General features: G+C 41.9%; 1 protein-coding gene across 1 annotated transcript; it reads right to left on the bottom strand.

Moving 5' to 3' along the window:
* Positions 1–1855: 1855 nt before the first annotated feature.
* Positions 1856–10557, bottom strand: LOC124140311 (betaine--homocysteine S-methyltransferase 1-like). The gene is made up of 7 exons (XM_046507828.2): positions 10390–10557; positions 7745–7941; positions 5489–5683; positions 5010–5121; positions 4694–4872; positions 2644–2725; positions 1856–2477 (listed from the first exon to the last, which is right to left on the bottom strand). Exons 1-7 carry the CDS (start codon positions 10400–10402, stop codon positions 2191–2193), a joined length of 1065 nt encoding a protein of 354 aa, XP_046363784.2. The 5' UTR covers positions 10403–10557; the 3' UTR covers positions 1856–2190.
* Positions 10558–13520: the final 2963 nt, after the last annotated feature.

Raw genomic sequence — 13520 nt, 5'->3', positions numbered from 1 at the left:
GATCCATGGGGCTTTTGTTACAAAACGTGGTGACCAAAGATACAGTTACATATATGTCCTCGGAGGTTCAGGGTTATTTGTCAGACTGAAAGCAAATCTGAAGTTTACTGAGAAAACAATATATAAAATGGCAGCTTTTGTGTAGTGTTCTAAGATGGAGATTAAAGGGACATGGCTTTAGATCATTCTCCAGGTCAAGCACCTATGCTGTGGAATACACTCCCAGAAACCTTAAAAACTGCAGAGACCCTATGTGTCTTTGAGGCTAGACTAAAAACATTTCTCTTTGACAAGTATTAACCTTGTTATATGTAAGCTCCATGAGTACATGAGCTGGTTTGGAGTTTGGCGCCATACAAATGTGAATGTGCGTTTTGAGGGCAGGGGGCGCTCGGGTAACCTAGTGGTTAAAGTGTTCGCTCGTCATGCAAAAGACGCGATTCCCGACATGGGTATAATGTGTGAAGCCTATTTCTGGTGTCCCCCGCCGTGATATTGCTGGAATATTGCTAAAAGCGGCGTAAAATCAAACGCACTCATTTAGGGCAGGTCTCACCACCAACCCCTATGATTTGAGTAAGGTGAGATGGGCCCTACATGAGAGGGTTTCATGCCTATTTTGTGTAAATAGCCCATGTTGACACATCAGTAATGCATCTGTGGTACCAAGAGTTGTAGTTCCCACTTGTTTCACCTTGACGGTGTTCTTTGTCAAGGGAATCACAAGAGAAATGAAATGTGACTTTTTGCTTAACCCAGAATGCCGAGAATCAGGCGTGCATCACCTTCTGTGACTGTCTACCTTTACATGCTTCTGCATTGGGACAGCAATGGTATTTCCTCCCACTATTCCAACGGCCCTTTTCAGGGCCACCCCCAATCATCTCAAAAGAATGTTTATAAAATATGGTTGAAAGTATCTCTTTTTGTTGTTTGTTTTCCAGCTTGTCAATCCATTTCTCCCGCTCTGCCCTTCACATCACCCACCGCCCGGCTACCTTCCTCTTCCTCACTCTCCTCCGTGCAAGCGCCCCAACCCATTCCTGTCATGTCCAGTGAGATCTCATCCCATCCTGTGAGATACCATCTCTTCCAGTGAGGATTCTGTCGCTTCTGGCGAGATCTCATCACATCCTGCAAGATCCAGTCACTCCCTGCAAGATCCCGTCACTTCCCCCAAGATTCTGTCAGGGTGGCAGTATACTGGTTGTGACTGGTCGTGACACCATCTTGCCGTGATAGGGCGTCTTTTCCAAGATGGTGGCACTTTCGATTCTTGTGTATCCCAGCATGCACTTATGTCTGAGAGACCGACTGACAACTGTCACCTGTCAGGGTTTATATATATTTATATCAGATTGTTATTGTTATACAACGCGTTAGGTATCTACTCCTGAACTTACTCACTCTTGATAGGACTGAATGATGGCCAACAACTGTCACCTTGGCGTGTATAACATATTTGTTTTACGGAAACGGAGGTGCCATCATTTTGGAAATCCCACCAGAGTGACGGGGTTGACTACTGGTAATATATCATCTTAGGCTTGCACAATTCAATTATCATCCCTAAGATAATGTCCAAGAGCATTCTTTGGTGACCTCGGGTGGTAGGCAGGGTGATGACATAATTTTTGTTGCAGGTTGAAATAGGTGGAAAGGGTACAAGTAATGAAAATCACGCGACAGAACGCACACCAGTACCGAGTGGACAATATATTCCTGGTGCGGAGACCCGCTCTGTCACGTACATAAAATCAGGAAGTCGGACGCCATGTCTGTAGCGGGAACGTAGACCAGCCGTACAATCAGTTCGTTTCTGTCGATGAACTGGGCCCATCGTAGCTCTGGGTATTACATAACGTGGGGCAAGGTCAGTGAAACATTTACATGTACATATATAAGATTCGGCGACGTGAGGAGGTGTTTATTGACATTTATAGATAGTGCTGGGGAGAGGATCCTGCCCGAGAGGGGGCATATGATTAGAGGAGATGTGCCGAATGTTTGCTGAATACAAAGGGGACGGAATTTCGGTGCACTTTGGAATAGATTGAAACAATTAGGTATTTTAGATAAATGAAGTTTAAAATAAAAGTATAGAAAGGGTTTGCGCTATAACAATAAAAAGACTGAATTTTTTATACAGAAACATGTGAAAACCAAGGGCCTCACACATGTATGTTTCCTTCATTGAATATCAGCAAACATGAAGGATCTCACTTTCCTCGCTCTATCTCCTCTTTCAAATAACATGACGTCTCCTGTTGCTATACTCATAGAAAGATCCGGTTTAAATTTGGCAGCTGGTGGGTTGCGGCCGTAAGCAATGGCGACCTCCCTCAGATAGTAGGAGGCGCTGCCACAACACAGACCTATATACTGTACGCCCAACTCCCGCGCTTCTGTAGCAAACTGGTGGATCTCTGCCCGAGTACACTGCAGGGGAGCTAACTCTGCTGGGTACGCCTTGGCTCCTGGATAAAAAATGTACCAGGTATTTAAGCTATCCATATATCCATTCACATCCTATGCATGCTCTTTATAGGTGTGAAGTACAACCACTGTTACTCAGATTTTAATGGACTATTCAGACGAAAGGTGAGTGAAACTATTGAGATTAGCATCAATACATATTCCTACCTGTCACTGGATCTGTGAGGCACTGGAAGCACTTCTGTTGGGGCGTGGTGCGGAAGGTGACAGGTAGTGCAGCTATAGGGCCCTGGACAGTCAGAGAAAATTAGTTTTGGAAAAGCTGTCATCAGTAAGTGTAATGGGTCCGTAAACTTTAAAAATGTCCAACTACTAATCATCAAACAATAATTATCAGTATGTATAATTCTAAGAATGCTACCCCATAGCCAGAAATACCCGTTTAGACTGGATATTACACTACACAAATTTATATTTTTTTCAACACATTTCCTTTTCTCTGCCAGCACATCTAATAGTTGTGAGGAAAACCCTATCCTCCGCAAGAACTGCACATGCACGAGGCGACAATCCATCACTTCTTTCAAACCATAACCCTCAACAACTAGATGATGATATTTGGGTAGATAGGAGGGATCAATTATTGATGTAATAGAGGTAGTATTCTTAAAATTAAACACAAGAATACCAATTGTTTGTTAATTCCTTCGTATACCCTACCTCTATTACATAACAGCCAGTATACACTACATGTACCATAGGGATCAAGCATCCCCAGATAGTTGGCATTTGTGAAGTAGGAATGCACATACACATACGTAAATATTTAGGCATTTATGATGTCACCTAACTTTCTAGTAACGTAAGTTTGTAGTCATTTTGCGGTATTTGTGGCATATTATGATGTCACTTCCGGTTCTGAGATTACTTTCTGATGTTATTTCCGGTTCTGACATTACTCTCTGACGTCAATTCTGGTCCTTGCGCCGCTCTCTGACTTCAACTTCTGGTTCCGATGTCTTCTGTGGCACCACTTCCGGTCCTGAGACCCTTGTAACGTTGCTACCACTTCTATGCTTAATTATGTGACGTATTTTACTGATGTCACTTTCGTTTTCTCCCTCTACAGTGATACTTAACATATTATTCTGCTAGTGAGGTCTCCCATGGGGTCACTTCCGGTGGTAGTGCATAGATACATCTTAGACTACCTATCGATCTCCTTTGATTCCAGTGTTAGCGAGTTTTCTGCTTACTAACTTAGGAGACTTGGGTTCAGATTGCCAATTTACCCTAAATTCTGAGATTCTTCTGGAACCCTAGGCGATAGCTGTCTGTATGGTGGTCTTGAGCCATCCTGCCACAGTGACATTGGTAATGTCTTTTTCTGATGAGTGCTTACATAAGATAAATAGGTGTTTTCTCTGTATTATGAGGTTTTAAGTTGCTGTGATGTCGTATCTCAGAGCTCTGATAGGACATACTGGCTTGTACATATAGTCCACCCATCTATTTCTGCTACTATACGGTAGGTATCATGTATTGCCTGTGCCGGAGGGGGACAAATCCGATGACGGATTTTTTCAATAATGGATGATCACAAGATCTTGTGCCCACTTCTTACAACTTCGAGCAGCCTGGTGTCGTCAGTGATGACTTTCCAATTTCCTGTGTACTGTATCAGGCGACCTCCAACAACCCCAGGTTTTGGCGTTGTGTTGAATATTGGTAGTCCTGAATCAATGTTTGTGAGATAGGCAAGGGGAAGCCTCTACCTCTGCCACGCTGTTTGGAACTCCTGGTAGCCATCCTCATCAAACGACTCCAACCAACAGAGATCAAGTGTAATACATCCCAGTGGCCTACCATGAGCCCATCGCTAAACTGCCTCAACCCTCTTGTTGCCACAGCACCATATATGGTCCCTCACTTTTCACACCCCGTTCATGCCACGGGACCATATATTGTCACGTAGAACTGTCCCTGTGAATTAGGATGTCAAACACTGAGTGCGCAAACAATTATTACCATCATCATCCCAATCATCTCAGCTTTAACATCATGTAACGAGTATTTCATAGAGTGCTTCAGATTAGTAAAGTGGTTTCCAGGCTTCTTGACATTTTTCTGCCCTTTTAGATCTTCAAGGGAATGAGGCGAATTTTGATTGCGCACCCATGTCACATACACGTACCTATTTTTGTTTCAGACAAGCCATCTGAAAACAATCTGTCCTCTGACAGGGACCAAGACTCACCTTACAGCTCTGTCGGATCTGCCTCAGAAGTGGCAACATGGTGGCCGGACCTCGAGCACAGTTCAGACCCACGACTGCCGCCCCCTCCTCTTCTAGCCTCCTCAATGCCTGGGGGAAGGGGACGTCGTCTGTGGTTCTGTCCGGCACATACGCCGCCATTGTGATCACAGCAGGTAGACCTGCAATCATAAACAGTATGATGCCGCGTGACTCATCTGAGTATTCTACAAAACACGCCAAAAGGACTTTAATGGTAACTGCTAATATGTCGATGTGATTATGCGTCCGCCAATAAGTAACATATAAAATAACGTGCCTTTTCCATACTTCCGGATGGCCTCTAGAGCGAGGCTGGCCTCACTACACGAGTTGAATGTCTCCGCAATAAAGTAGTCCGCCCTCCCCTTCACGGCCCACTCTACTTGTTCCTGGGGAAAAGGGGAGAACAGGACAGTGGTTTGTCAACATTACAAAAAGGCTTATTTAGTTTCAACATCCCTAGAAAACCCAACACTCCAGCTATTAATAGAGTCCATTCATCGACAGCATCAGCACTGACAAAACATGGTGGGGAAGGATACGCTCACCTTTTGACGGACACCTGGTATCATTACTGTTTGATAGTGAAGTACATGAACATATGCTTATGATTTAGACGGAATCGTGCAATGGACTCAGCTTTAGGCAGAAATTACTTATGATTATGGAAAAGGTGATGTCGCTTTAGCTCTGCACATGATGACCACTGAACCCGGTTACTAACTAACCAGGGGTTAAGTCATAAAATTCACCTACTTTAAATATAGACTTGCTTTCCTCAATAGATTCAGGATTTCCTGGGTCATAGGTTGTTGTGTGGGAAAGATTCCCTGCCATCAGAGTCCCCGTTCTGTCAGCAACATCTCGCGCGATCTTCAGTGCTGTGTAATTTAAAGTTTCCAGTTCATCTTCCCTTCCAATCATTCGCAGCTTTGCTCGGTGCCCAAAATACTGGAGAAGAGAAAGTTTCTTGAAGTAAATTAGGTATTATGCAAAATGGGACAGAAAATAATTGAAATAAAATATACTTTCAAAAGCACTCACTGACAAAAAGAGTACTTTAACCACTTGTAATATTTTGAAATCAAAACAAGAATGGATAAAACAAGGGGATTATTTCATTTATATATTTTGTTGAAAATTGTTTATTTGATGTATAACACCGCACTCAGCAATATTCCAGCTATATAACAGCGGTAAATCATCAAATGTAGACCAGTGAATGATATCATGAGCATCGATCTACGCAAATAGGATCAAACCTCACCACTCCCTTCCGTTAGTCGTCTCTTGCGACAAGCATGGGTGGCTGAAGACCAACCCTAACCCAGATCTTCACCGACTATATCATGAACATGTGTTTATTAATCAAATAGTGATGATACCAGGTATTCGCGAAAAGGTAAGCCTATCCTGCCCCACCAGTGGCACCTATCACAAACACATGCACATGCAACAAGTCAGTTGTTCACCTAAAAAAACACGGGGAAATATGGAACATGTAAAAATAGGAATTGCATCGGACATCATTTTTGTGTTTTTCCAGGTGAACAATTGACTTGCCTTTGCATGTGTTTATGATGGGTGCCGCCTATAGGGTAGGATACGCTCACCTTTTCACGAACACCTGGTATCATAACTATTTGATTGTGATTTATAAACACTAGTCATGATATAGTCGAAATCTAACAATCGACTCTGCTTTATGCAGAGATCTCTATTAGATACTGAAAGGGTTTTGTTGATTTATTTAACCGAATGTATTAAGGATTAAGGTTAGTCTTTGAGACAGGGCTTTGGTGGTACATTTGCTGGACCCAGTAATATATCTCTCTTTGTACGGATTTTATGGAGCTTTTGAAACACTCCTTCCTTCGAAAGGACACGAAAACAAAGTCCCGACATCAGTGAAGTCACAGCACAGGACTTGATCATAACAACTTATCAATCTTGATGGAATTCATTTCAGAACACACACAGTTAAGCAAATCATACACGAACCACTGTTTTCGGGCCACAACTGTCACATTTCTTTCACACGCTGGCGTTGAATGCCGTGAAATCATGAAATTAAAAAGTAAAATCCAATGCCTCGTGTCAAGATAGTCTGCAGCCTAAAAAATTGTCTTTTCAGTCATGGTCCGGTTTCATTGGTAATCAGTTGTACCATCAGGCTCATTCCCAGTAAATCTACACATTAATGTTGAACAACATCATAGATCGGGGTTGTCGTCTTGCTACATGTAACTTGTCAGAGGCATGGATATTGTAAACAATAACATTGGCAGTCATTGACAGTTGTGAGTAACCATGATGCCGCTCAGGTTCTGCCACGTTCCAGTTCCGGGTGGAGAGGCATTTATTTTGAATTTGTATTATTTACTGGTGGTAATTGATATTTCTAAGACTTACACATGTAAAAGAAATAGTAGAATAGTAATTATTTAATAACGTTTGTTGGAGAAATAAATTCGTTCAGCATTCTGCACACTTTCTAGCACAAACCCATTCTGTGCGGGTCTGATGTCAGCCATTTGTGCTCAGCTGGCGAGTCGACGGCTTTCGGTCGATATTATTTCATAGCAATAAAGAATTGGGAGGTGTCATGTATTGAAATCGATAGAATAATCACCCAAGACAAGGTAGATATAGAGTTTTGTGCCTGATTTGTGATTTCACTTCAGAAACAGTCATACAAGGCTAGCGGTGCTGTACGGAGTGGCTGCCCTTGTGTAAAGATATAATATGATAGTGCATTTTGTATGTTTTGATCTAGAAATATTTAAGCAACGGCACAGAGGCCTGTGTTTAGTGAACCCAAATTGTGCACAATCTTTGGACTTAGTTGTGAGGGTTATTTGTCAACTTTTAAATTAAAAGTGGAAGTACAGCAAATTTCAAAACACGGTAGGTTTATCTCCTCATTCTTTGACCTTGATCTGCCAGTTTTCGCAAGTTATTCACTCATAACAAATATTACCACATTACTATTGCATTTGTAATTGATCTTACTGTGAAGGCCTCCACAACGTCACTTCCGGCATGGACGAATTCTTCATGGAGATGTCGGACTACTTGAGGATGATCTATAACCACTTCCGGTGTGAAGGGCCCGGATCTGAGGAAACCTCTTCTCTCCAGCTCCCACAAGTATCCCTCCGCACAGATGACGTTCTCGCCATCTCGTAGTCTCTCCACCAAACCTTTCACTATTGGCAGTTATCAGATTTGTTTTATCAATACAACTTTAGTTAGCCTCTACCGTGCTGCCCCCAACACATGAAACAATGTTAATAAGCATCTATTTATAAAAAAATATATAAACACCGATCGATTAAAGTTGCAAGGCGATGCGGTCCTTGTGGTTAAAGCGTTCACTCGTCACGCCTAAGGCCCGGGTTCGATTCCCCAAATGGGTATGATATGTAAAGCCCAGTTGTGGTGTCCACCGCCGTGATATTTATTGGAGTATTGCTAAAATCCAAACTCACTCACTCGACTAAAGTAGGAGTGCCGAGGGTTAAACACCGCCAACAGTACGGGTAAAGAGAATGAGAATGACTGACTATATGTTCACACTTGTGAAAATGTCAACTTGGTGTCGTTGCTATATGGCTGAAATATTGCCGATGCCACGTTAAATTTTAACTCACACACTTTATGTTCACAATGGTAGACAGGAAACAAACAAGGCCGTCAGCGGTACGGGTATAGAGAATGGTTGACTACACGTTCACAATGGTAGACATGAAACAAACAAGGCCGTCACCGGTACAGGTCTAGAGAATGGTTGACTACGCGTTCACAATGGTAGACATGAAACAAACAAGGCCGTTGACGGTACGGGTATAGAAAACGGTTGACTACACGTTCACAATGGTAGACATGAAACAAACAAGACCGTCACCGGTACAGGTATAGAGAACGGTTGACTACACGTTCACAGTGGTAGACAGGAAACAAACAAGACCGTCACCGGTACAGGTATAGAGAACGGTTGACTACACGTTCACAATGGTAGACAGGAAACAAACAAGACCGTCACCGGTACAGGTATAGAGAACGGTTGACTACATGTTCACAATGGTAGACAGGAAACAAACAAGGCCGTCACCGGTACAGGTATAGAGAACGGTTGACTACACGTTCACAATGGTAGACAGGAAACAAACAAGGCCGGTTTTTTTATATGGCTTCAACAGGGTGTTGGTAGATCTGACTTATTCTTACATCAGTTTAGGCAAAGGAGCGTAGACATTGAAAATCAAGTGTTGCACAATAATTGTGAATCTTGTTCTAAGCTTGAATTGTTCTCTGCAGTAAGGGATACATTTTCATATAATAACTTGATTCGATTAATTGATGTAACATTATTTCGAATTAATATCTTGAATTTTCTTGGATCCAATCATCGTCTTATGGTTGAAACAGGCAGATATCATAATATACCAAGACATGAACGTTTCTGTCCCCTCTGTGTTGTAAGTGCTATCAAAGATGAGTTCCACTTTGGTATGGTGTGTCCGTTCTATCTTGATCTGCGGTCTAATCTCATACCAAATTATTATCACATGTTTCCAAGTCGTGAGAAAATGTCCTTATTATTCAGTTTGACTAATCAAAGTATGTGCAACAATTTTACAAAATATGTATTTCATGCTGGTAAGAAACGTAATTCCATTTTCAAGGGAATACCTGTGTCATATAATTTACTCCAATATTAACAGTTTGAATACTGCATTGTAAATCTTATAATTCAGCGCTCTGTCATATTTGTATGCCATCATACTCTGCACGTGTATAATGGGCCAGTGGCCTCATTACCTGAATAAAAGAATTAACAAGGCCGTTGACGGTACGGGTATAGAGGATGATTGACTACACGTTCACAATGGTAGACAGAAAACAAACAAGGCCGTCACCGGTACGGGTATAGAGAATGGTTGACTACACGTTCACAATGGTAGACAGGAAACAAACAAGGCCGTCACCGGTGCGGGTATAGAGAATGGTTGACTACACGTTCACAATGGTAGACATGAAACAAACAAGGCCGTCATCGGTACGGGTATAGAGAATGGTTGACTACACGTTCACAATGGTAGACATGAAACAAACAAGGCCGTTGACGGTTGTCCCACTTATATACTCATGCCATACTCGTGCACTGAGCATATTCCAATCTTGATTGTTCAGTTCAATTTATAATACGTTCACATGTGATTTCTTTTTCAAATTTAGAAACCTATAGAAAACCATAACCTATTCACATTCAAAGTATTCCTACCACGCCCAAACACCTCAATAAACAATACACACAGAATGCGGTAGATAGTCATAGTTAATTTCTTCGATGCATTAAATATTGGTTCAAGCCAAACAATGCATCAAAAAGGTATACTTTAAAAGATCATTTACTTGTTAATTAATCGAGTTCTTAGGGTTTAACATACTGGAAATAATTGTGCTTTCAAAATATATTATCAGTTTATTAAAGGAAATCAACAGTAGATATTAGCTCACTATTTGATATACACAGCCTTCTATATGGTATACACAGACTCTATACGATATATACAATCCTCTAGAAGATATGTAAAGAATGGTCGGCCTGGACCAAAACAAGTTCAAGAAAGGTACCCGATGCAGTCACGTACCTACTGTTGTCATATTTCGTCGACCAACCCCTGCGCTGTCTGCCCTGTCTACGCTTTCTGCAGTGTCTGCGCTGTCTGCCCTGTCTACGCTTTCTGCAGTGTCTGCGCTGTCTGCCCTGTCTACGCTTTCTGCAGTGTCTGCGCTTTCTGTCCTGTCCGCACTGTTTAACTGGCTGTCGTTGGTATTTTTAAATCTTTGTTTTATCGACTATTCCGGAACACGCTTCTGTTCATGATATTCATGAGGAATATCATTACATACATAAGTTGGCCTGATTAATGCACAGATGTGTGTGCAGCAAATGATATTATCAGACTTCATACATTAGTTGTACATCATGATGCAGAGAAGAATAAACATGCTTGTTGACTCTCATCAAAACGTATCGCAAAAATATTAATGTAAATATCGTTTGTAGTATGCTAATAAAACAAAGTTGCACTTACAGGAATAGTCAATGTTAAATTATAGAAAGCGAGCCAGCAGTCTGAACTCTAAAAGTTTACTTTTGTTTTTTTCTTAAGCATCTTAATGAGTTCAAATGATCATTCCAAAAGTAAGTTAAGGAATTTACCATTTTCCAAAAATTAAATTTTTCTTTCCTGTGTCAAAAGATGGAATTTTACTGAAATGCTCGTGGATCGTATTTAGCTTGCATTGTCATCATCGCCTGAACACATTGTACCCATGTGGGGACCCGAACCTGGGTCTTCGGCGTGACGAGCGAACGCTTTAACCACAAGGCTACCCCACATGAGAAACATGCTCAGACCGGTGATGTACAAGACCGTCCCAGATCCTTCTTCATCTCATACGCCGAGAACCCTTTTTAACAAGTACTCGTCTGAAACAGCTGGGGTTGCCCAATCGTCGGTTCAGCACCAGAATCGTCAGGAACCGGTTGAAAACAGTAGGACTGAGGGCTAGACGAGTCGTAAAGCGTCCCTTGTTGAGAGATCACAACAAAGCTGCTCGTTTAGCATGGCGACAGAACTGGAATCTGAGACGGATTCATTGGTCAGACGAAAGTCGCTTTCTGCTCCACGTCACTGATGGAAGAACGAGAGTTTGGAGGCACCGGAACACGGCCTACACCCATAGGAACATTAAACCGACTGTTGCATACGGCGGGGACTCGGTAATGGTTTGGGGGTGTATCTCTCATGATTGCAGGTTGGATTTGGTCACCATAAGGGGCAACTTTTTAACAGGGGTTCAGTACATTCGGGACGTTTTGAGGCCAATCGTCGTTCCTCATTTTGACAACCACCCTCTTGCTACTCGACCTCAGTACATGGATGACAATGCCAGGCCTCATCGTTCGCAAGCAGTCGTGGATTACATGAGGGCCAATGGAATAACGACTCTACCCTGGCCAGCAAAGAGCCCAGATTTGAACCCCCTTGAACATGTTTGGGATATTCTGGGGCGGCGCATACAAGCACGAGATCCTCTTGTACACCAATTGGAAGCAGCATTGCATCAGGAGTGGTTGTTGTTGACCCATCAACAGATCCAACGTCTGACTGGAGGCATGAGACGTAGGGTGGAATGCGTCAGCCGGGTACGTGGCGGTTATACCCGCTACTGATCTGTTTCACGTGGCATGTCAAGTAGAGAGTAAGGAACATTTTCACCTGAAACTTCAAACGTAACTCGTTTACTTAATCCTGCAGCTCCATACTTTTTTGAGGCATTGTCTCAGGTCAAAAACAGTACCTGTATTACCAGGATGTTTTTGTCAGTAAATTTCAATCACAACTCACCAATATCTTCTTTTTTCACATCTTTGTTTTTATCCGATGACATTTGTATCGCCCAGATCCTGTGGTCAGTCATCCCATGCCATGATTTTTGCCATTTGTCATGGTTCAGAATAGGGGTGTGCTTAACTTTTTTCTTTTTGTATATTTGTTTTGTTTTTCACAAATTAACCTTACAAAGGAAATCCCTCGTTTATAAAGGCACTCTCGCTATATGGCTGAAATAATGCCATCGGGTGTAATGAAGGCCGTTTAACCATGACTATGGGAGAGTGCCATTCTGAAGAACTGGGCTGAATGATATTGGCTTCTAACATTTCTAGCACCTGTCAAAAACATTAACATCAGCCAAGTTCAGTTCTGTCAAAACGTTTGATTTTTCAACTTTGTACACCACTATCTAAAGGACAATCGAAAGGAACGACTTCATTTCTTGACCCATGTGGCTTTTGTTCAGGAAAATTTGTCAAAAATACCACCTGAAATTCACTGAGACAACAACATGTGAAATCCTGAACTTCCACATTGATTACATCTATGTAACATTTTGGGGAATACATTTAGACAAGAAGTAGACATCCCCATGGGCACCAATTATGCTCCCCTTCTTGCTGGTCTGTTTCTGTATGCATATGCAATTGCTGCTCGGATTGGCAAAGTCAGAAGATGGTGATTTGGCTAAGAAGTTTTACTTAAGCTTAAGGTATATTAATGTTCTCATATCGTTCAATCACCATTAAATAGCCAATTCCCTTTCACTGATTCACCCACCTGAACTTGAAATAAAGAAGACCAGTGAGACCGCCTCATCTGTTTCATATTTAGATATATGCATAAAGATTCAAAGCGATAAAACTCTCCACAAGAGTCTACGACAAGAGGGACACTTCAGTTTTACTTTTATGTCGAGCAATGTTCCTGCAGCTCCAGCTCTTTGTGTTTACATTTCACAAGATTTCAAAGAGTGTCATGAGACTCTTGCTTAGAAGTTGTTTGATCAAGGATACAAAATTCAAGGTCTCAATCAAGCTTTCAAACGATCGGGCAGGATTTGTTAACCTTTTCGATAGTGATTCATACACATGCTCATGATAAAGTCGGAATCGTACAATCGACTCTCGCTGATTTCTCAGTCGATTTCCTGTGAATATGGTGAGGGGTTTGTCGCTTTTATTCCTAGTGGTTGCGGTTTGCCTATGCAAAGGGAATCAAATGTGTCTGGCATCACTATTTCTATTTGGTGATGATGTAAGTGAGTCATAAATCTGACCATTCTTGGGCAAAAATGATCTTTATGATTGGAGAAATGCATGTAAATGTTTTTGTTGTTCACATGTGAGGTCAACATCGCTAAGATTAAAGTCCCT

Source organism: Haliotis rufescens, unplaced genomic scaffold (assembly GCF_023055435.1).
Source record: "Haliotis rufescens isolate VD_foot unplaced genomic scaffold, xgHalRufe1.0.p SCAF_5, whole genome shotgun sequence".
In the NCBI taxonomy this organism is placed as follows: Eukaryota; Metazoa; Mollusca; class Gastropoda; order Lepetellida; family Haliotidae; genus Haliotis; species Haliotis rufescens.
This window is presented reverse-complemented; position numbering and strand designations above follow the sequence as displayed.

Coding starts and splice junctions, on each gene's coding strand:
- LOC124140311 (XM_046507828.2), bottom strand. Junction 5,122..5,488: donor AAAGCAAGTCTATATTTAAA/GTAGGTGAATTT, acceptor CCTTTTCCCCAG/GAACAAGTAGAGTGGGCCGT. Junction 2,478..2,643: donor CCTCACAGATCCAGTGACAG/GTAGGAATATGT, acceptor TTTTTTATCCAG/GAGCCAAGGCGTACCCAGCA.